Source organism: Rhea pennata, chromosome 5 (genome assembly GCF_028389875.1).
Source record: "Rhea pennata isolate bPtePen1 chromosome 5, bPtePen1.pri, whole genome shotgun sequence".
Lineage (NCBI taxonomy): Eukaryota > Metazoa > Chordata > Aves > Rheiformes > Rheidae > Rhea > Rhea pennata.
In genome coordinates, this window is record NC_084667.1 from 15,375,475 (window position 1) to 15,400,183 (window position 24,709).

The following is a 24,709-nucleotide window of genomic DNA, read 5'->3' on the forward strand; positions in this document are numbered from 1 at the left end:
TACTATTCCTAGTGAGTTGCATTTTTGCTTTACTTCTTGCACAGGCTGCTACAGAGGAGGAAAACAGCCATGGGCCAGTGAATGGGATGCTTAATGCACCGAGTCTCGGTTCTCCAATTCGTGTCCGCTCAGAGACCACCCAGCTAGACAGAGATGTCCCACTGGTGCGAAAGTTGCGTTCAATTCACAGCTTTGAACTGGAGAAGCGTCTAACATTGGAGTCAAAGCCAGACACTGATAAATTTCTTGAGACTTGGTAAAGAAATTATTTCTTATTTTATTTTTATACTTAGATCTTTCCAAGATATGTTGTTAATGATATGTATGTAACACATATGATATGTGTCATCTTTCCCCAATTACTGTATCAATTTACAGTATGCTGTGAAAATCAGAAATGGAGCTGCTGAGCAATGCTTATGCAAGCTGCATCAAATTGTATTTACTTTGTTCATCATACTGCTCGATTAACAACTTTTGCTACTTGTCTTCTTTAAAATATATATATATATGTATAATATCTGTATGTAAAATATACAAAATATATTCTTGAAAATATATGCTAATATACAGTTAAAGTTAGCTTTCCACTCTTTAAACGTTTTTATTTCAAGACTTAATGGTGTAACACAAGAGTATCCCAATGAAGGAGAAGGTAGTATACATCTAAGGGTCAGTACAATCCATCCTAAATAAGAATGACAACATCAAACACTCAATAGAGGTAACATAGGAATATATTATATGAGATGAAAAGGCAAGCCTACAAGAAGTGGAATTCTTAAAAAGTTAGAAATTTACCTGTTTCTGCATCAGATTTAGTTATTCCTGAAGTTGTTGCACCAACATAAAAATTCCTGTTAGAAGAGAGAGGTCTTAAAATGGAATTCTAAGGTAAAAGAGAGACAGATGTATGAGAACAGACTCAGTGAATTTGCCCATGTGTAGAAAGACTAAATGAAGAAGCTCATATTGAAATTTGACTGAAAGGCAAAGCTTAGAGAGTCAGTGGGGACACAGGAGAAGACACTTGAGATGTTGACGGTGGCAAAATTCTGCTGAATGTCACAGAGGGTTAGGAATTTGAATTTGATGAATCAAGTGATGCAAAGCATAAATAATGAATTTTAAATTTTAGCAGTGTTCAGAGAAGAGGTAAGGTTTAATAGGACTATTTTAAATTTCAAGCAATTAAAAGATGAGTTTTATAACACTGGAAACTGAGACGCAGAATTGTCTTCCTCTGTCCGTAACTCAGAAAAATGTTTAAGTGTCACAGAAGAGTAAGGGTAGTCGTGCTTTATTATTTCTTTAATCCTTTCTAGCTCACGAAAGGAGACATTTACATTTCTGAAAAAAAATCATTACTGTTTTTCAATAAACTTCACACAGAAAAGGGAATATTGTGATTCAGAGAACAGAATAAACTGCTAGAATAGAATGAACTTCAGTGTATCCTGTAGAGCAGAACTGAAGCAAGTAGATGGAGGAACTTACTTAGGTATAGCAGAGATAAGAAAAAAAAGTTACTCCTTTTTTTAATTTGTATAATACCAAAGAACTAAGTACTGAACACAGACTGCAGTGTTCTATCATTAGTCTTATGTCAAGTTGAGAAGTTGCTATCAAATCCTTGTATGGCAGGAATTATTTGCTTAGATGCAAAACAGTAAGATCCTTCTTGAAAGCATTTTGTAACTCCTGTTGGAGACGTCTCTTTTCCTCTGATTTGAGTCTTTGCTTTGCAATGTAACTTAACTATAACGGGCATCTGGTGGTAGTGTGAGCACTGAGTTGGTGTCCACCCACTATTTTCTCTCAGGCTGATTGCACTTAAAGTTTATGTGTGAATTTCTAAGACCATCCATCTATTTTTGTCTGACATCAGAGTTATCTTTTGAAGAAGTGGGTAATAAACATCTCACTGAAATAAATAATTTTCTTCTATATATGTTTGCCTTCTCCTTGACTTAAGTTAGTGAATTGTTTCAAATTATGAATCTTTCAGATTGTTCTAAAAATGACAATACACCTTTATATAGATTTAATTTTTCTCTAGTGACAAAATTCAAATGTAACTTACAGCATTTAATTCATTATTAACTAATTCAGATATTAACTTCTTTTCTTAAGTTTGGAGAAGATGCAGAAAGACTTGAATGCTGCAGCGGAGACTGCTGTTCCTGCTGTTCCTCCTCTTTCTCAGAAAATACCTGTTCCTGCTCCGGTGACTGCCCGCATGGACCATGTTTGGCACTATGATGAAGAATACCTTCCAGATGCTTCAAAGCCTGTGTCAGCTAGTTCTCCAGAACAGGTTGATGGTGGTGTTAGCAACGGATTTGTAGCTGTCAACTTAAGCTCCTGCAGGCAGGAGGTTGATTCTAAGGAATGGGTGATAATAGATAAGGAACGGGACTTGCAGGATTTCAGGACAAATGAGGCTTTAGGGCATAAAATGACCGGAAGTCCCTCAGATGAAGAGCCTGAGGTGCTACAAGTTTTGGAGGAGTCCCCTCCAGAAGAGCAGCCCAGACAGGATGGTTGGGCAGGAAACAGCATCCATACAAAGAACCAAACCTCAGGGGTGGAGTTAGTTCTAGCCATGGAGAGTCATCCAGCTGCTTCTGATCGGCTTACCGATAGATTAGAACTTTTGGCCGGAGCTGCGGGACAGCTTCTTGCAGCCACCCCTACAAGTCCTGTGGAGGCTCAAGCAGAAGGAGCGCTCACTCCGGTAAGAGAAACAATCATTGTTTTATTGCATCTATCTTTAGAATTATCTGAGGAGGTAGTAAGCAAAAAGGCAGTGCTAACAATGTAGTAGTGTAGTAGAAATTCCTAGTTATCAGATATGTGACTTGATTCTTCATAAATGATTGTACGTGTTTTGTTGCACGTTTACATTTTCCCATGAAATTTTCCATTGGTTCTGCAGTGGATGAGCCACAGAACTTGGCTCAGTTAAAATGTACTTATTAAAAATGTGATTCCTCATCAATGAGAGATACACATATAAATATGTTTATTATGTTTGCAATACATAGCAATAAATTATAATGAATATATAAAATATTGTGCTACAGTATGCTGTGTGTTTCAGGAAAAGCTTAAATGGCTGAAATTAAAGAAACAAAATTATTTGTTCCTACCATCAGTGATAGTGTTTTTCTTTTGGAAATCCCTCTATTTCTTTCTGCTCTGATTTAATCACACAGTAATGTCTGCCTTTCTGAAATCTCTGCTGTCTCTTACACAAACTACTTGTTGACTTCTATGAATCTTTGCTACTTCTCACTTCTAAGATAATTTGCAGCTCCTGCTTTGCTCCCTGAGACGCTCTACCCTGAGACAGACTGGTTTATTTCCATTGCTGCTGCTGCATTATTGTGTTTTTTAATCTTACCTAAGGAATTCTCATTTGCACAGGTTTTGAAAGTTTGCCATTTTTCCTCCTCTAGTACTAATCTTTTACAAAGACTACTGTGGCATTACTTAGGGAGGAAGTGAAACTAATGGTTAAAGCAAAGGTCTGGGAATCAGCTCCTGGTTTAATGTCTCCTCTTTCTTCAGTTGATACTATGTGACAAAAAGAGCAATTCTTTCAAGCTTCTTTGAGCCAGTAAACCTGACTGTACTTCTCCTTCAGATATCACTGCTGTTTTTTTGAAAATTACATCCTACCTTGTAGAAAAAGAAGCTTGTCACCAGCCACTCATTTATTGTAAGGTCTGAAATATCCTTTATTGGTGAAAATTAACAAGTGCAAATAACGTATTTAATGTAACTAACTATGAAATAAAACTTCTAGTAAATTTAGATTCTCATGGAAAATGAAAGATGGTGTACTTCATACGAGATTACTTATATTTAGAGATCATATTTCGTAAACTACTACATAACTATCATGTAGTTTACAGAAGATTTATTCTGGAGATTTTAAAATATGGAACTGCGATAAAAAACAATAGAAGAATTTTGAGACATAAATTGAAATATCAGTTGCACAAAAGTTTTTATGATTTCAAAACTTGTAAAGATGAAAAATTGATTTGAATTGCTCAATTATTTTCAGTCATTCAGTTTCTGTGTTTTTAATACTAATTTTAATCTAATAGCCATCATACAGCAACATTTAGCTCTGTGCAAAATACTAATTATCAGGTGCTTTTATTTCCTAAGCTATTAAAAAATAGCTTGCAATTTTGCATGTAAGTGCACTGTCCTGCTGTACATGACTTTGACTCATTTGGGGAAAATGGGTTGTTTACTTAAAATGAAAGTAGAGGTGACAAATTATCATGTACTGCAGTGCAAGTAATGGACAATACAGTTATCTAGAAAGGAGAGGAATTCTGTGCAGAGCAGTAAAAATAGTCATAAACCAAGTCTATGGATTATAAAATGTGTTGGGATAAACCTTGATGGAAGTAATCATTTGGTTGAGATTGTATTTCAGTTGCGTTTTGCAAGCAGGTGAGGGACATTTGTCATGAACTAGAAAACGGAGGAGAAAAATATCATTTATGTTATCCTGGAAGGGCGAGTAGTGCTGTGAAGGCAAGAGGAGTGGCAGGAACTTGTCTGTTCTGACGATGAACCATGTGGAATTGGAAATACAAACTGAGTTGTGAATGAAGGAAACTGGGAGGGATTTGGCTGATATATAAACTGGGTACGGCTCACCAGACATTGCTGTTCAGCGTGTCTGTTCCAAAGGCGACTGCAGTTTGTGGTAGCTTTGCACCTACTTCATTAGCCCTTGAATCAGGCCAGACAAAGCCCAGGAGGATATTTTGGGATGAGTTGCTCTTTCTATCTTCTGTTGATGTTCTGGTATTCCACTTCATAAAAAAAGCACCTGAATGTTCTGCGATGTGTGTAATGAAACCTAGGTATTTTTATAGGTTAGTGTCCTGGTCACTTTGCAGGAAGACATTCGTATATATGCCTCCTCCTATAGTAGTTCTCTGTATTCCAAAACTTTCTGGTGACCTTAAAGAGGTGTTTGATAAAAATAGCTCTTTTCTTTTGAGAGATCTGAAACAGTCTGCCAAAAGCTGTTCCAGGCACAACTTTATTGAAGTAAACAGATCCTTACATTTGTAGGTAGGTTGCAGATGGGAGCCAGTCGCTCTAGAATATCTCCTGTTTAAGATTTCGACCAAATTGTGTGAAAGAGCAAACATTTCATGAGGTTTTTTTATTTAAAATACATCAGTTTGGAGGCAACATGAAATGTAGTTTAAAACAGGCACAGCAGACTACTGGAACTTTCCAAATATTTGGTCACATGAAATTTCAAAAGTGCTATGGATTATTATGTAAAAAGGTTTTGTTGAATTAATCTTATCTTTATTATACATTAGTAATCCAACTGAGATCCCCTAAAGATGTAAACTAAAATAGACTAAGAAGATAAAGGAAAATTAAATTAAATTTTGTGTTGATGCTGCTTTCCCACAACACCCCCAGTTTTTCCCATAACATGACCAACTTTTTATTTTTCTATAACACATCCAAAAATGTCCACCACTCATATCGTAGGGCTTAACTAGGCACCACAAACCCTCAGTAAAGCCTGATACAGTGCAGAAAAACTTATACTTCTCAGTCTGTGTGATTTGGCTCAGCAGCTGCCTTTTAACGTACCTCGAGCCACAAAACAGTTAAATCAGATTGGGGAGCAGTTCAGTGTGTTTTATACCAATGGTTAAATGCTTAAGGTTATCTGATGCCAGTGATTAAAATGCTCTAAAAGGCTTTGTGTAAATCAAACAGCGAAGTCGATGTTGTAACTGTTTATAAAGTTATAACAACTTTAACTACAAGTGAATGTTTTTGTTCTTTAGTAATTTTGCCTGGGTGGTGCCTTACTACAGTATGAACAACAGGCAAAGAGTCATGTTTTGCTCTTCTACTAGTAGGAGTTTATATTGTGCCTGTTAAACACTCAGATCCAAGACCGTAAATTTAGGATCATACATCAAATGATGTAAAATAAGTGCTGCTAAAAGGACTTAAAAATAGATATTGAAATTACACTAGTATGATAGCTTAATATAAATTCTGAAATAAGTTACTTATTTCACATGGTTTGAAACTGTAGGAAATGTTAGCATTCATAATCTTTGCGTTTATGAATATATCTCCACTATGGATTTCTAGTGACCTGTTTCAATGTTGCTGAGGAGAAAGCATGATGAATCATGTTTCTCTGAGCTTATCCAGAGAGTCTGGTAGGAATATAGGAATTGTTTGGTGTGTAGAAAGAATAATATTGAAGGGAGAAAAATAATGTAACTGGACTGTGTCTCTTAACTTCTGAGGTATAGATTGGAGAATAAATTCTATTGCTAATAGTAGGTCCCCCTGTAGCTGACAAAAGTTCTCGCTGGCATGAAGTAAATATTATTTTAGATCTGCTTTTATTACATAATGAGAATGTTATTTAGTAATTGATTCTAGAAGTAGTATTGAATTAGAGGTTGAGCTGTTTAAATAAAATTGAAGGATGAATAAAAAAGTATATCTGTAAAATGATCTTGCTTCCAAAACAGTTAATTCTGTTGATTTTTTTTAGACAAACTAAGAAATGAGTTACTAAAGCCAAATAGATGGAGTTGCTCATGGATTTGAATACAGAGGGATACTTTTCTTTTAAACCAAAAGCGGAAAAGCAAAGTGGTATTTCCATCCCAAGTTGTTAACATAACTGCTAACATGAATTTTTTTATTTAGTCAAATATGATTTTTTTAGACAAGGGAAATATGAAAGACCTAATCTCCCTGGACTTTTGTAAAGTGTTGATTATAGTTCCTTAGGGAGAATCCAAAGAAATTTTTTAAGATAGAGAAGCAACTGCTTGAGGGGGAGAAAAACAGTCTTGAAAGAGAAAGTATCGAGGTGGAGGGCAGTTGCTAATGGAGTTACTCAGGGTATAATTTGGGAACTGATGTCACTTGCTGCAAAAGTTCAGAGAAATTGTCGATACAGAGAAGGATTGAAATATCACAGAGGGAAGCTTGGTGGACTTTGGCTAAATATAATAAAAAAATGCTGTAGGACAAAGCAGGAAGTCTTTCATTTGGAAACTAATAACAAGAATTTCTGCTATAAACTTGTCTGTATACTTGTGCCTTCCTGGGTGCATGAAAAAAAAACATTGAATCTTCATCAGATACACAGAAAGAATCATTTCTTTTCCCTGGATGTTTCTGCACTCACATACCTACCCATGATTTCATTTCCTCCTAAAGAAAAGGAATTGTTGGTTTGTAGTCCTTGCATTTGTAGATAAATGTTCTTCCTGAAATCATGTGTGTATGTGGGTTTCCTGTATTTGGTGATCACATTGTTTCTTGCCTGCTTGACACAGCATCAGCGTTCTGTTAAGAATGTAAGATTGAAGCAATTCAACAAGGAAACCTGAACTCAAAAAATGAGAGAGAAAAAGGTCTTAAGATATCAGTTTAGAATAAGCAAGTTCTAGGCATGTCTATTTATAGGAAATTATGCTATTTCTTGTGAAAAAAAATACAATTAAGAGAATAATTTTCATGTTATCTGTCATGGTTTCCCAGTCATTAATGCAAGTCTATCTGCTGCCACAAGACTACTCAGCAAATACCAGTTTGATCTGTCTCAGTCATGGGAACGCTATCACATTTTTGCTGAATTATTCAGAGCATGGTAAGGTATATATTGCTGACTTTATGCTTTCGCAGTGGCTTTATTAGCCCTGGTTACAGGAGGACAGAAAATACTTTATTTGACCCAACACCTAGTAGTATGAAGTTAATCTGTCAAAAAGATTTGAACCGATCTAGACTAACAATGAATTTATACTGAAGCAACTTTTAGCATCAGGAACCTCTGGTTTTTGATTTAGTACTAAGAGCCTGAAGCTGGACTTGCTGTGTTCTTGAACCATGGCCTCGTTAATTTTCTGTGTTTGTATTTAATTGCAGTGAACTCCGTAAAATGCATGTACAAAACTGTTTGCAACATATGCGTATCTATTAAGTAGAAATTTTAGCAGTAAAATAATAATGGAGTTGAAGGAATACAATATATAATAGCTAATGCCATTTTCATCATCAGTTTGAATTCAACAGCAGTTTGCCCTACTCGCATTAAGTTGACAAACTGATGCCCCATATATGTGTGTACAATTACAGAAGAGATCTGACTGTGTGAATCTACTCATTTGTTGTTGTTATTTGGCAATATTGCTGATATTAGAATTTTATGCTTTGAGGTATTAGTATATTTAATCAAAGAGCTACTCTTAAACATCTATTTATTTCAGAGTTCTTATTGTGTAATTTTTATGTACCTTCCATCCCCAATTGCTGCATTATGAGACAGTGATAACACAGTTTTTTTTTAGTTGGAAGACTGCTACACTTTATGCCAACTATAGCTCTAGGAATGATGCTACTGAAAATACCTTTTCTTTGGAAACTGTAAAACTTGCTGGGTACACTATATCCAAGGAATACAGGTTAGAATTGCAAATATGATGATAAGATACAGAAAATCACCTACATGAAGCTTGAAAAAAGTTTCCTTATCTCAGATCTTCCTGATTTTGTCTAAATATACTTGGAACAAAAACTTGCAGACTGCAATTACCAATCGTATTTACAGACGTTTAGCTGTAGCCATCAGATACTTATTCAGCACTACTAAAGTCCTACAAAGAATCAGTTGACTTCAGAGTTGTGTATCAGAGCATTAGGTTTGTTAGAATCATCAGTGCTCAAAATGAAAATGTATGTTCTTTAAAATTGTTAGTTTGGAATACTTTGCTTTTACAGTTCCTGTTCTTTTTTTGTGCTTTTTTTCTAAATGCTTGAGCCATATAGTTCAAGATAAAGTAGTTGTTCATAACTTTTCCAGGCCAATGTATCCTTTGAGTTTAATTCCATGTTTGGGAAATTTCATTAAAATCATTTAGTGCAGGTTTTACTGATTAATCCGATCAGTTGTAGTTCTGATGTACGTTGGTGTTGCCATAGTTGTACAGGAGCGCTTGTAAAACACACAAAAGTGTGTACATGCTAAAAATAGTTACCTCAGAAGAGAGCACTGTTGCGTGGCTGTTCTAAGTGGTTGCAAGGACAAGTCAACAATGGGCTTATGTGTGTATTGAGTGTCCTTGGGACAGGCTGGTTGTGTTGGTGTATTGAATGTGCCCTGGGTATGGCCTTACCAAATGAATGAGTGAAGACAGGAGCCAACAAGAGAAAGAATGCTCCATTTTTGATTTGTAGTACTGGCTTTCTAAAAACTGATGGAAAATGTGGGAATTAGACTTAAGATAGCTCTTAACTTACCAGCATTTAGCCTGTGAGGGAGTGGGCAATATGGACTTCTAAGAAAATGGGTATAGGCAGGACATCATCAAGAATTATTTAAAATACTGATTTTAAAAACTTGCTTTCTTCCCCACCATGTTGTTCTCACAGCTCAACTCATCTCATATGCTGCATTTCTCCACTCCAAGAATTTCAAGTCCCATCCTCCGCACCATGAGCCCTATAGCCTATCTGTCCATCCACTCGGACCCTCTGAAAGAGGCTGGTTTCCCAAGGAGTCAGTCAGCTGAGAGCCACTCCTCCTCCTCCCGATCAACTGGTCGTAGGCAACTTCCTGCCATTCCCTGTGGCAACAGGTTTCCCCCTGTCATTCGCATCTCAAAAGCACAACTGCAGCAGGTGAATACGCCTTGTCTTCATAAAAGTGACTGCATTAGAGCAGTCATCCGCAAAGTTAAAGATACTAAGTTGCTCTGCAAAATTCAGTAGTAAGCATATGCTAGTCATACTGCTATAAACAGCATCTTAGAAAGTATTTTGAGAGATCAAGTTAGACGGGAATAACAGTGGATTTCATTAAGGAGTAGAGTCTAGAATACTGTAGGAGAAAAACAGATTGTCCTTCCTAAAAGAGATAAAATTAGAGTCAGGAATATTTAAAGATTTGCTATTCAAATTAGCATGATCTGGAGCATCAGACATCTGTGGATGTTGTGGAAGATAGATTCGCTTCCTCAGAGGGACTTTCTGGAAAAGGTAGGATTATAAAATCTAGAAAATAGTTTTTTGCTCATTTCAAAACGAAGATTAAAACCTCTCTTTTTTGTGCTTTCCTATAATTACTCCTATGTGGATTTTGAACCAGAAACACATGGTAAAATCTGGACTGCCCTAAATTATTTTGATGTGAGAAAGTAGGATCCAGAGACAGTCATGTTACTACTTTTGGCATCAAGCATATATGAATTCTTCCACTACTTGCAGCATATAAAGCAAAACTGGGAATTATCAGGGACAGTAGCTAAAGAAAATATCGCTGTAGAAAGTCACGAGTTCATTGTTTTGTATTCCCAGTTTCTTGCCAGTAAGAGAAAGAGGATGATGTAGGATCATAAGTAATGTTTACTGTGATTTATGTAGTAGTGACAAAAATGGTGAGATTTGCTAAGCAGTGTCAGAGTGCATCGACTATTAAAGCAGTATGACATAGCATTAATGCCTAAGATTATAACATATCATCATCATTACGCCATTAATATTTCATTTGGACTATATTTTCTGTTGTCACTTATTTCCAACATGTTTTTGGTATAAATATTTTTATGTGAAAGACTTATATTCTTTTTCTGTGAAACCTGCATGAGAATATTGATTTAAAAAGTAATTCATCAACATTAACTTCTTTCAGGCTTTAGTAGGATTAATGGTGAGTGGTAAGAGGGCAAACAATGTAGCTAGTTTATTTATGTCAGCATTTTGTCCAAAAAAAAAAAGTCTTTCTTCCTGCAACTCCTGGCTGCTTTTTATCTCAATAGAAAATCATAATTCTTCCCTCAATAAATGGAAATGGGCAAATGGCAGCTCCCAGATGTGCAGTATCATGGTGGGATATCAAAATACCACATTCTTCTTGATGACTGACATATTGACTAGGGAAAAGGACTTAGGAGAAATAAACTCATTAGCAATTATGCTTCAATATTTTTCAGGGTTAGTTAATATTCCAGGATGAAAAATGACCTATTTTTTTTAACTGTTTATCCACAGTTTAGTTTAATCTTTTTTCAATCAGAAAGTATTGCAGATGTAATTAGCAAACTACTCACAATACTCAAAGCAAGTAGGTTGGCCCAAAGGGTCTTCTCTGGCTTCCTTAGTACCCAACAGTTGGATACAGCTGCAGTATTAATAAGGGCTGCAATGTGATCCATTCTCTTGTCATGTGAAAAAGAGTTGATATTGTGCCTTGTCCTGCTAACCAGTGGGGTGAAGATGAGAGAGGAGAGGATTATATAAAGCTCTCTCAGCCTCTTCTTTCTTTTTGCCTGGTAAGTCCATGTCTCTGCTCCTTTTCAAGCTGTAATGTTGACACTCCTGATCCTACTGAGAATTTAAATTCTCGGTTTTCACTTTTTTGTGAGAACTACAAGCACGTGATTCCTTTGTTCATTCCAACAGTTGAGACCTCATGTACTTTATGGCCCTCTGAATTGAAATATTTCTGCAAATCCTTCCCGTTTTTGTAGTGCAGTAATGTTAGGTACAAAACAAGTTAAAGGGTTCCCACAGCATGGAAGATGAATATGTGTGTTAATAACCACAGCTTTTCTCCAGTTAAATATTAAAAAGTGCAACATCTTTATGTAATGTTTAATTCTGTATAAATATTTGGTGTTGAATTTATTTTTGTGTATATCTTGCTTTGTCATTTGCAGTTTGATTCACCATTCCTAACTAACGAATTGCAGAAGGGAGCTGTGCAGTTGAACTTAGTTCCGTGTGCTACAAAATAAGTAGTGATACATTTGTTCCTGCATTTCAGCAAAGGGATTTTCTGTCCTGATTGTTGATGAGTTGAGGGTTCAGAAACTGTAAGCCACCCTCTTTTAATTTGACATCAGATAGATGAGATCATCAAATTTCCATGTAATTGCTGTTTGCTAGGGCAGTGAGGATATCCACCTTTTCTTGTTTGATAAAGATAACTTCTCTCTTGCTCTGCATATAATATGGAAGAAAATTAGAGGATTTTGTTTCCATTGTCCTTAGCTTACAGCATGAAGGAGGAGTCTAGCAGCATTAGAGCTGGCAAAGGACAGAATAAATTGTTTGACTGTACTTGAATCTAAAGGGTGGGGTCGGAGTGCTATTAATGAGCTTTCCTTATACAGCATGGTCAAATTGTACAACAGATATTCCTGAAAAATAAACTATTTCTTTCTTTCTCTGAATTTTTCAGCCAAATAAGTTCTCTGAACTCTGCTTATCAGAGGACTGCATAGATTGCTGTGCAAGGGCAATGGAAGCCATGGTGCGAGTGCAGAAACAAGTGGCCAGAGCTGTGTATGAAGAGATTGCTTAGGGTAGATGTGCTGTATTTATAACTATATCTTGAAAAACAATCAAAATCAGTGACCTCAGATTTGATCTTCACAATTTTTCAGCTTTAGTTCTTTAATAAGGTAGCAAGCACCTCTTCTAGGCATGGCAGCCATCTACAATGCTTCTGAACCGGCTGCTCTATAATAAAATTAAGCCTCTAATAAAGATAGATTTCAGTTTCACATGTCACCTTGACATATCTTTATTTTTGGAGTTCTTACTGAGACAAATACAGGGGACTAATTTTACTTCAATGATTTTGTGGTCTGGTTATTCACTGTGTTAGGGAATAATTATCTGTGTTTCTCAGGTTAAGTGATGGCCTATTTTTAGTTTTCCTACCAATTACCTTACTAATACATTTTTAAAAATAATTATATAGTTATATTAGTTACAAAGTACTCTGAAATCTTCCCATATAAGATGCTATGGAAATGATGTACTTACTATTCATATCCAAGATAAGATATAATATACTGCTCTGAGTTGAAAAATTTACCTTAATTTTTAAGCATCTCACTGGAATTCAGGGACCTATGGAAGAATAAGGTAAGACTTCTTGACATGTTCAAGGGATAGTGAGAGAAAGAATGCATATCCCTTATAATTGTCATATTATTTTGAATGTTGTAGGTTTACCAGCCAGGAGTGCACGTAAATGTTGTGAAATTTTGCCACTTCCATGAATTAATTTTGGCAGGTTTCACTAGTCTGCAATAGCAAGAGATGAACATTTACATTGGTTTCCACATTTAAGGGTTTAAGAAACCCTTTCAAAACACACAAAAAGACAAATAAACGTCCAAGATACTCCTCTCTTGTTACATGTGCTTTTAACATGATTTTTAATTTATCAGCAGTGTTGATTTGAAGTCGTCATGTGCGTTAGGACTGGATTAGAGCTCAACTAGCTAAAACTTTGGTTGGACTTGGTTTAGAACTGTACTTTTCTGTTAAAAATGTCAGGGATTGATGTATTTGTCCAAAATCCTCTTTAGAACTTAAGTTTCAAGACATACTACATTTTCAAATAGATGTGACTCCCTAGAAGGAAAGGGAAAAGCTTTTCTCTGGTCAGTGAATCTATGTTTAAAGCTGGCCATAGCACAAAGGGTTCTGATTTTGGTGCTCATTTCAGTAACTCTTAGTCTGAAATCTGTGTTGCTGTGATGTTAGAGCTGCCACTCACCATCAGTGAAAGTAATAAGGAAGGAGAACTCAGACATTTGATTGCACAGACTGTTTGATCGTGCTTATGAGCTGATTCAAAGGCCAGCTGAGAGCCAGAATTCTTACTGTTTTCAGTGGTCACTGCTAGATTCTTCGAAAAGGCTGGAGAAAGTATAGCATATGAGCACTAATTATAATGTCACTATTTTCTTTATTAGTAAATTGCTCTGGGATATGTTTTTTTTTCATACAGAAACACATAAAAAGGGAAATAATAAGGAAGTAGTATTTTAGAAGCAGGGGAAAAAAAGTGTCCCAAAGATGCGCAAAACTCCCACAGATTGGCTCAATTTTTTTACAGCCATTGGATATCATATTGATAGGGATGTTTTGTGAGCAGTTTTCATCTATACAATTTTCTAAAGCAAACAGAAAGTTTTCTGATTTGCTGCTTGTATCTAAGTGGCAGATGCAATTGCTTGATACACAGAAATGTAAGTGCTATCTACAAAGCTTTTGTTTGAAGGAGAGAGAAATTCTTCAGGTACTTTTTCCATGTCTGTTCAATGTAAAGAAGAGCCAAGAATTACAGCATATTAGGTTAGCTGGGCTTGCAGGGGAAGCTTTCCAAGTTGTAAATTAATGAAGAAACGTTAAGAACAACAATGTAGTCAGTATGAACCTGTGAAATCTTTTTGAATTGTGTACTGCCCATGGAGAACACATCCATTTGCAGTGACAGAATCCTCTTCGCCATTCCCCTGCGCCAGCTCTCTCTGTTGGCAGCAGCAGAATAGTCACAGCAAAGATCAGAGTAGTAAATTACCCTTAGTAAAAACATCTGCAAACAGTCAGTATAAGTATTCTGCATGGAAGGGTGGACTAAAAGTAAGAGAAGAGGAAAGATATATATACTATTAATTTTTTTTTTAATCCACTGGAATCCATAATACTTCTGAGATGCTCAGAATACATAACTATATAGTTCATCTATTCTTGTCTATCATTGGTGTGAACAATTTTTATTGCATTTTAAAAAGATCTTAACCCAAACATATGTTGTGTAGTACATTCGTCTGCCATCGTACTTTCATTAGCATAGGACAAGTAAAGATGTTTCAGGAAAGTTAAATGATCTGTGGAATTTCCCAGAGAGAAGTTATTAACTCTGGTGTCAAAAAATGTTTCCATGATGACAGTTCACAGTGACCTATGCAAAATAAGCAAGTGGTTACAATTCAGTGCGTAATGGTCAAGGTCTATCAATTATTTCCAGTGTAGTAAAAATAGAACTGATCTGTGTTTAAGATATCTATATCACATCATAAATATTTTATTGCATATATGATTGTAGATATTATCTGTAATATCATTTATAAGATAATTTATAATTGAGATATATTACTCTCTTAAAATGTTTTATCTGCTAGCGTTAAAATCCCACATGATACTAGTCCAACTAGAGTTACCAGAAAAAAAAATTATTTGAAGTTTGTGAATTTGCTGTCATTTTAGCATTTTCTGCTGATTGTATAGATTTTTCACATGGATGAAGGCAAGAACCTTTTAAAATAGGGAAAATCAGGAAATCACTGAAATTAGGACAGGGCTTAAGAGGAGGCATGTAGCATTTTCAAGCTACCACTATATAATTTTTACAAATTGATTCAATTTCAAATTTATATTAAAATTTCTAATGTTTAGGTGTATTAGTTTATCTACCCCATTCCTCTACATGAACCACAGATGGGCTCACTTACTCGTTGCCTAGCTATAAATGTGTAGCTGTTCTGACTACTTTCAGTCAGCTTCTAAACACAAAACATGGCATGGGTAGAGGGCTCACAAATTTTTTATGGTAATGCTAGCTTATTGGTGTATCTAATCTTAATATTACCAGGCTAAGAACCAAAACAGAATCAGAATAAATTGATAGTGCCCCTGTAAGTATTTTTAAGGAGCTTAAATGCCTTACGAGCAACATATACTATAGATCAGTTGAGTGTTTGAATGGAATCAGCTGTAACCTGTACTTTACATTTATCATCAATCCTGTTCTCAGCAGCAGAACTGTGTAACATAAGAGCTGCCAAAAGTAGTAGGTATTTTGTTTTTAAAAGAGGAGCTGGATTCTAATCATACCTTTGTGTCTGCAAACTTTGCAACTATAAACCCTGGTCTGTAAAGGAGAGAATTAAGAAAAAAAAAAATTAAAGAAAAAAACATTGAAAGAAAAGAGAAAGAACCCAAACATAGATGAGACTGCTGTCTCTAGGTCTAGCTGCTGTAAAGGACATCTGTTAAGCATACTTATGAGCAAACTGAAAGCAGCTGGTTCTTCATATGAATTATAACTAGTATTGGTGCTAACCCAGTATGGGCATGATGAAACCCATAATACTTTCAGGGAGATCCTGACAATTTTGAGGACAGATTTTAAGAAAATGTTTAGCTGGACTTTGAGTTTGCAAGTGAAATTTTCTGTATTCAGCAATTTTATGCCTACAGAAATGAGAATTTGTATTAGAGTTGTATTTATACAACCTTGTCAATTCTTCTGATAGGTTTGATTTATGCTTGAAAATTTTGGTGTGCACAGATCATTTTCTGTGCAAGCATACCACGACTGTGGACAGCATATGCAAATATAGTGCCAATCTTATAATTGGATACAACTGTATTTAGGTCATTACAACATACAGTGGAGTGGGCTCACTGTGTAACTGAAGAATCAGAAATCTGGAATACTCTGGGGCGTTTTTTGGTCTTTTTTATAATGTTGACATTTGAACCTGAAAAATATGTGTACCTTTACTTTAAAAACAAAAACTGAAAATATAGTGCAACTAGCAAAATGGAAGCATAAGTATAGCATAGCAGTGACCTAGAATTAGACGGTGGCTCATAGGAATCAGATATGAACATCAGAAGCTGATGTATTTGAAATCTGCATAGTGGCACGGTGGTGGTTTATTCATGTGAGAATAACACTAGCAGTAGATTGCAGTGAAGTGTAAGAATATTTTCTCTTTCACACAAGCTGCAGTTTAAATTTCTTTGCAGTGGTGTATAGTTGTGCATGGAGGGAGAAATTTGGAGCATGTAGGTTCTAAAGTTAAAGATGGATGAAGAGGAGAAGCAGGGAAAAGAGAAAAGATACATGAGGTTTGTTCTCATAAATGCAAAAACTTTTCTAAAACAGGGAAGAAATTCTATAGGGTAAACAGTTAATGTCAAAGTGTCTTCAGAATGGTAGGTGATGTGCTCATGGCTTATTAATATGAGAAGTTAGAAAATAATGACAAGATTAGCTAAACAAGAGACCTGCGCACCACGTTTGCAAGAGGCCTAAAGTCCTGCCAGCGCTTGGCGTGCCTGAGAGGTAGTGGACAGCATGAGCGGAGGGAGGGACCGATTGCTGAGAGGTCAGATACTTACCTGCCGATACTGTACACGCTCGCCCGTAGTCACACCTTTAGATCTTTTGAGAAGTACCAGCTTTGCAGACCAAACCCCCATGTTTCACTTCTCTGCAAGTTGCTGTGTACGTTCACAGAGGATTTCATCCAAGCATATCGCTTGCTATTGCAGCCTGTCAAAGGTTTCAAGGGAGGAGAGTTTGTCAGATGTCGTATGGGATGTCTAGTAGATTTCTGTTGTTGTTGTTCTGTTCTTTCTCCTGCTTAACTTCCCATTCACCGTATTGTAAAGTTTCTCAAAGAAAATGTAGTTTAATTTCTTGTGTTATTCCAGTGCTAATTTGAGAAATCAGAAAAGAATTATGAAATTATTCTGGGAAGCTGAAGGATTCAGGATCATGGTGGCAATAATTTAGTTTAAATTTAATTTCAGAAAGAAAACCTCTAATTCATTGTTCCATATATTGTCTCAGCCTTTATCAGTAACCTACTGTATCATGTAACTTCTTTTGAAGTGTGGGAATTCAGACAACCAGGTAGATACTGTTACCAGCTGATTGTCATAGTAAGCTGACAGTCAGCAATTTAAATTCTATTTCCCACATATTTTGCTGAGTTGCCCACATCACATTGTAATCTTTGTTTCTCGGTTTCAGTGTTGAACAACATTGGCACAGTTAGCCATAGAAATCTCACAGGGTTAGTAAGATTTTAATCTTACTGCAAAGGAGTGCTTTTTAAAAATTTTCTACTTCCTCTTTGTTTTCTATGGCTGAATATGCATGGATTCTCGCAAAAAAAAAAAAGGCTTCTGAAGTAGGAAAGACTCCTCTAACTCAGGGAAATAGTTTTACTTTCAGAGGAAGGAACCAGACTGAGACTGAACGAGACTGACTCCAAATCCAGTGGTCCTCTGAAAACTGCAAATGCATAACATCTGGATTCCATGTTTCTTAGGTTAAAGTGCAAAAACTCCATCAGCTATATTAGACTATGTTTTACAATATAGGAATAATTTTGTTACTGTAAATAACAGTCCTGTCTTTATTCAAGTTTTGTGCCCAAGTCTGCTTTGTGTTTCATGTTTTGTTCTAGTGATCATTTCTAGTATCAGCTGAATGTTTGTGCTACATGGAGGTAAATGTGAACCAATAATGATGGAAATTTTGTTATGCAGGACTTTGAAGAAAATGTATAAAACCAGCAATAATTTCAATACAGCTATTAAATTTCCCATGAGAGTATATGCTCTTCACTATCAGTTTCCATTTCTTATTTTGGAAAATTCTTTTACATTTGTGAAGTTTGAGTATCCAGTATGACAGGTCCTGACTAGAAGAAAGCTTGCTTTCTACCATGTAGTGGTACCAATATGCTAGCTCTTGGTAGCCCACTAAGCCTATTAAGCTCAGCAGCACTTCTAGATAATTTCTGCAATGAGATCAAGTGAAATCTGTCTTGTAACACTGCAGAATCCTGGCAGCATTGGACCATCATTAGACTTCTCTTCTGCCATCAAGAAGATTTCTATATCCAAACTAAACTCCAGTCTTTTCCACTTACTACTGAGTATTACAAACTCAGAACTGGATCATATTTATGACGCTAAAGAATACAAGTGCAAACAAGGAGCTAAACTCTCTATCTCCCTAAAGGAAAGTATAAGGGCAGCCCCTGCATTTGTTTCTGTTTATTCATTTTATCAGGTGACTGAATCCAATAATTATAAGCCAGAATTTGACCACAGAAGTAAAGCTCCTTTGGTTTGTGTGTGTGTGTGTGTGCTCTCACCCTCTGATCTCACAACCATAGCATTTCTGTCTGTACAGTGGCCCAACTCCAGTGGGAAAGCTGAAAAGCATCCCTGCCTGGTTTTGTCCGTTCTTGATGTGAAGTGGGGGAAGAGGGTTTGTGTCCCTCAGGCTGGGGAGTGGCATGAATGCAGCTTTCCCATTTCCTAGACATATGCGTTAACGTTTAAGCTGTATGCCAGAGGCAACATTCATCATAACCAACTTTTTTTTTTTAAAGGAACCCTGAATCAGTTCCATACATGGGTTTAGGACTGCTTTAAGCTTATCTATTGAATTGGGCCCCTTGGGGGATTTAAATATGTGAATAATTAGTTTGTGAATCTCTTAATGCCCTAAAGTAAAGGAGAATTCCTGACCTGCTTGGTTAAAACAAGATATAGGCATCTGTAGGGAAGGAAGCAGCTAAAATTTGGATGCTCAGGAAAGCTTTCTGAACAAAATTCAGGTATTGTGGCATTACAGGTATGGGTGTATTCAGTTAGGTAAATAAGGTTTTTATGAATTGTTTTGTTAACTAAGTGCTGCCTAAATTGAAATTTAAGTCCCTTCCTGAATCTGCACCTCAGTGCTTTCATTTTAGTCTGTAAAACACTGTTGTCTTCTGTACTTGTCCAAACAGTATTGTCCTGTATTTGTTACAGCTTTTGTATTTATATAAATCTTTTTTTCTAAAAATATTAAAAATAATAAAGTAGTAAAAAGCTTAACTCTTAGACTGTATCTCTTTTTCAGGAGGTTCGTTGGTAATTGCAACTTTTCCACTAAGATTGTTTGTTTTTACCTGTTATACATTTCTGTCTTGATGATAGGGCATTTTATTTTCTATTTATCTAGATGTAATTAGTGAAACTAGGTATCATTTGTGCATCGTGATTCATAGGAATCATATAACATATCTTGAAGACATGGAATCAAAAATGCAATTTAAAGAATCTTAGCTATGTAACATAATATTCTTGCATTTCTCACCTTCTCTAATTTTCCAATGCAGATAACAATACCTAGACCTTCAGTGGCATCCACACAGTCTGTGTCTGAGAGCTTTCATTATGGCCACCAGCTAGAGAAAAGAGACCGAGATGCTCAGTCCATGGAACACACTGTGGAACTTTCCTCTCCAAAGGAAAATTTGCCAGGCTTGGTTGTGACAGAAGATACACTTCCAACTAACACTAGCAGACCAGACTTGGTACTTCATATCAGCCAAGAGGTGCTTGAAAGGGATAGACATGTCAAAGAATGTGTCAAACTCCTGGACTGTGGCCAAAAGGACCTGCCTGAACTACGTAGCAGGAAACAGGAAGAGAAAGAACTTGAAAACCTTCCTGTGGAATCTGAGGAAGAAAGGCTTCCAGTGGTTTCTGAGGATGCCAATGAAATGCTAAGCAAAGAACAAAATTTTTCTTTGCCAGGAAACTCAAAATCTGTGGAGGAAGAACTTCTAACTAATACCGAAGCTGCTGAAAAATCAAAGCCAAGGCATCTCAACTTGGTGCCAAATCAAGATGAGCTTCTGAAGTCAATAGCACCTGAAACACAAGAAGTTTCTCCCTCAAAACTTACCAATTCACATGCTAATAGACAGGCAAGCAAAAAGGCACCAGGTCAGGAGAATGGTTTTCATGTTAATAAGGAAGAAGTCCATATCCAAGACTTGCAAAGCCACCAGGTGGCCCTTACTACTTTTTTGCAGCAGGAGGACAAAAAAGAGAACAATGCTCCCAGAAATGGAGAGTTATTCCACTGCATTTCAGAGAATGAGAATTCTCGTCGATATAAAAAGGACTTAGTTAAATCTCCTTTTGTGTTCAGGCAGAGCCGAATCCCAGTTTTAGCACAAGAGATAGACTCAACGTCAGAGTCCTCTTCTCCTGTTTCAGCAAAGGAAAAGCTTCTTCTAAAAAAGGCCCATCAGACAGACTTGGTCAGACTGCTCGTGGAAAAGAGACAGCTCAAATCTTTCCTTGGTGACCTCTCAAGTGCCTCTGACAAGTCACTGGAGGAAAAAATGGCAGCTGCTCCAGTACCATTTTCCGAGGATGATGTCTTATCCTCATTTTCCAGGTTAACACTGGACTCTCATTTCAGCAAGCAGACAGAGGATAGTTCGGTATCTCCAAGCAGCCCTCAGTCCAGAAAGAGCAAGATTCCAAGGCCGGTATCCTGGGCTACTGCCGATCAAGTCACCAGTTCAAGCTCAGCTCAGTTCTTTCCTCGGCCCCCACCAGGAAAACCACCTACTAGGCCTGGGGTAGAAGCTAGGTAATACTGAGAAAATAATAAGTATTCAGTTTGAAAATGGATTTGAGCTAGACTGCAGTAAATATGCAGAAGGTGATCATGTAGGTGTTCCATCTTTTGTGAAGTAATTTTTAAAAAAATAGTGGGCTTGAATCTCTGAGAAATCTTATTTTGTTTGGGGATGAGTGAGGAGAGACTGTTACAGAAGAATGTGCCTGCTTCACTACTAAACTTTATCAGAAAGTCACTTCTTTAAAAAGTGGGGTCAGAATCAGAAGCCCATAGAAAGCAATAGGATCTGTCTTACCCAGCCCCTTTGATAATTAAACTGTTCTTATTTTAGAAGTTTTAAGTATTTGGTTTTGGATATTTCAGCCATCAGCATTAAGTTACTTGCTTCTGTTCACATCACGGCTAAGTAAAAACAGCTAATTACTGGAGGGCAGAGCAAACTCCGGGAGGGCCTTTACCAATTCTGTATATAGACAAGTGTGATCTAGTTTCTTCAGTGCTTTGATTATCAGGAAAAGGAGAGTTTTGATATGATCAGTAGTACAAAATCTTCTGAAGGAAGTTGTGGTGGACCTTGTCATCCTTTAATTGTGTATACAACATACAGATGGTGTACAGGAATGGTTGTACTCCTCCGAAACAGAGGTGATAAGCACTGCGCTTCAGTGTACTCTGCCATCAGGAAAATTCAGCTTTCTTTTGAACTCTTGGGCTGTTTTTGTAACTGAGTTTATGAAAATAGAAATGTGTTGATGTGAACTACACACAGGCCAAAATCTAAATCTGGACAACTCTATCTTACAGGAAAATTCAGATCCAGATGCCTAATACTGTGCTTCTATATGAACTTTTGTGAATAGATGGCGACAGAAATAATCTTTTCTCATTTCTTCTTAAGGTTACGCAGATACAGAGTCCTAGGGAGTAGCAGCTCGGACTCGGATCTTATCTCGCGTCTGGCTCAAATCCTACAGAACGGATCTCAAAGACCGAGGAGTTCTACTCAGTGTAAGAGTCCAGGATCTCCACATAGCCCCAAAACACCACCCAAAAGCCCTGTCATTCCCCGACGCAGTCCCAGTGCCTCCCCTAGGAGCTCTTCCTTACCCCGTACTGCCAGTTCTTCTCCGTCCCGGCCTGGGAGACCCCATCATGATCAGAGGAGTTCATCCCCACATCTTGGGAGGAGTAAGTCACCTCCTAGCCATTCAGGCTCCTCATCTTCTAGGAGATCCTGCCAACAGGAGCATTGCTGCAGCAAACCAAGCAAGAATGGTCTGAAAGGATCCAGCAGTTCCTTCCACCATTCCCCAAGCACTAAAACTCCCACGGGAAAGAGCAAATCAGCCAGTAAGCTTAGCAGATAGGAACTGGGCCTTGACGGTTGTAAAGCCTCCTCTTAAATCCGATGCATGTTGTGTCTGTGTACTGTGTATTGAAAAAAAAATCAAAAAAGTTAAAAAAAAAAAAAAAAGTGTTGAATCTGCACTTTCAAAAGAAAGTAAACATCATAAACTACTCATGACAAAACATACTCTGTAAACGAGCGGCCAGGCATTGCCTAACAGGCAGCAAGCAGATCGGGGGAGGTGAGCTAAAGGCCAGGGAAAGAATGGCTAGCTAGATGAAGAGGTGCAATGTATGTAAACTTAAAAATATTTCTAAGGTGAGTGTTTTAAAAGGGTATTTATTTCTATGCTTTTAGTTTGCCTAGCTAGAAGATTTGGCCTAATTATTTAAGGCCTGTCTCAAGGAGAATGTAAGAAAACCTGAAACCATTATTTCCAAAATGACACCACCACTGGGGAGATAAGTACCGTTCAGGCAAGTATTTGTACTTTTAAATAAGCACATGACTTGGAAGATGATGGTATTTCTACCTTATGAGTCTCTTCCGTTTTGAGCTGCACACATCTCTTTGAGTTGCTCAGTGATCATCTTGTCCCATATCTGCCACAGCACAGAATTCCTTCCATAAAGAAGTATCGTATACCTTGTCCCTTCTTGAGAGTGATCACATTTTAAGAATGAACGTTAACACTTGTCAAGATGTTTTTATAGTGAAGTTCTGTAGAACATTTCTTTAGTACTAATTAGGATCCAAGAAGCTAATTCCTAGCTCCATCTCTCATATTTCCTTGGAAGTCATAGTGGGATTCTTCAACCAGAGTTCTGTAGAATTTGGAAAAAGAAATCTCATTTGGGAGATGAGAGAAAGAAGATGTCTGCACTCTGAACACTGAAGATGTTGCAGATTTACAATCAATTGCAATGTATGTTAGAAGTTAGAAACAGGAAACAGAAAGTATCTGTTTTTCCTTACCCAACTGCAAAAAGATCCCTTGTTACTGCTGGCTATGGTGATTCCATTAGTTATGAACCACTTGAGCCATTGATCTTTTTTATAATGTCAATATCTTGCTATTAAACCCAAGCTAACAAGCTGAAAAGAGCAGAGACAATTACTAGCTTGGTTTTGCTTTTTATTCATTTATATACACGTGGAAGAGGAAACATGCCTGTGTTCTCAGAGATAAGGAGAGTGCCTAAATTATGAACTTGGTAGGTTGTAGGTAAAAACAATATACTCAAACCCTTACAGAATCTAGGTAAGCATATTAGTCATTAACATAAAATACATAGAAAGTCTGAGCTATTTTTGATGTTGGATTCTTGTCATTTTTTTGCCCAAAAGATTCTTTGATAGCTAATAGTCATTTGATAGTCATTCTTTTGCCCAAAGGATTCTTTGATTATCTGTCAGTAAAGTCCATAGTGTCCAATTTTTCCATCTTTTTTTAGTAGCTGCTTAATAAACTCTTGTGCTGTACAGGACCTCTGTAGGGAACCCTTTAGCTATAGCACCCTTTGCTATATTCAGAAGAGAAGAGGGGGTCAGAATAGTAACGCACAAGAATGCAAGCCTGAAGAAGATGCAGCCAGCTCTCCCTAGTTCTACCTGTCCTGGGGAGGCTGCTTGTGTAGGAGCCTTCTCAGTTACTGATCTGCTTGCTGTAGTCACATGCCTCTCCAGCCAGCATCCGTGCTTTTTTATTTAACCTCTGCCAAATGAATACCTTTGAATTAAAAAGGGAATATTTTGTCTCTGAGCTAACATGTTTTAATGCTGCATTAAAGCTGCCCTGGAGCTGCACTGAATTTCACTTGCTCTTTCAGACTATGTGGATTTTTTTTCTTACTATGAATATGTATATTGCTCCCCATACGTAATGTAGCACAGTGTGGAACCTTAATTTCATTCAGGTTTCAAGCACTACAGAGGAATGCAATAGGTAGGATATATTTTCTTTTTTTCTGAAGAAACTGTACCATTGGAAAGTCCTATTCCTTTGTATTATACTGTATAATAGGTGCTATACCAATAATTGCATGTCCTCATGGTAAATTATATAATATAAATATTTATAAATATATATATATACATATGCTTATATAAACTCACCTTTCTCATTTTTCATTTGTAACTTATGGACTATAAATGATACCATTCCCTTTCTGTTAGTTCCTGAATACTCTTGGCACTGCATCTGCTATTTCCTGAAAGTTTTTTCTGGAATGCACAAAATTCCGGTGGCCTGCTACAAGGCTTGGTACAAGATGGAAAGA

At 36.8% G+C, this 24,709-nt stretch overlaps 1 protein-coding gene across 2 annotated transcripts in view; it reads left to right on the top strand.

The window, feature by feature from the left end:
• TTBK2 (tau tubulin kinase 2) overlaps window positions 1-24,471 on the top strand; it is a 100,559-nt gene extending 76,088 nt beyond the window's left edge. Inside the window, exons 12-16 of one of the 2 annotated variants that reach the window (XM_062577620.1) lie at window positions 45-256; window positions 2,134-2,737; window positions 9,475-9,723; window positions 19,821-21,091; window positions 21,981-24,471. In XM_062577620.1, the coding sequence (XP_062433604.1) occupies window positions 45-256; window positions 2,134-2,737; window positions 9,475-9,723; window positions 19,821-21,091; window positions 21,981-22,449 (2,805 nt within the window). In that variant the 3' untranslated portion in view covers window positions 22,450-24,471. The remainder of the gene's footprint in view (window positions 1-44; window positions 257-2,133; window positions 2,738-9,474; window positions 9,724-19,820; window positions 21,092-21,980) is intronic. The other variant, XM_062577621.1, reaches the window with a different exon arrangement.
• The last annotated feature ends 238 nt before the right edge of the window (window positions 24,472-24,709 follow it).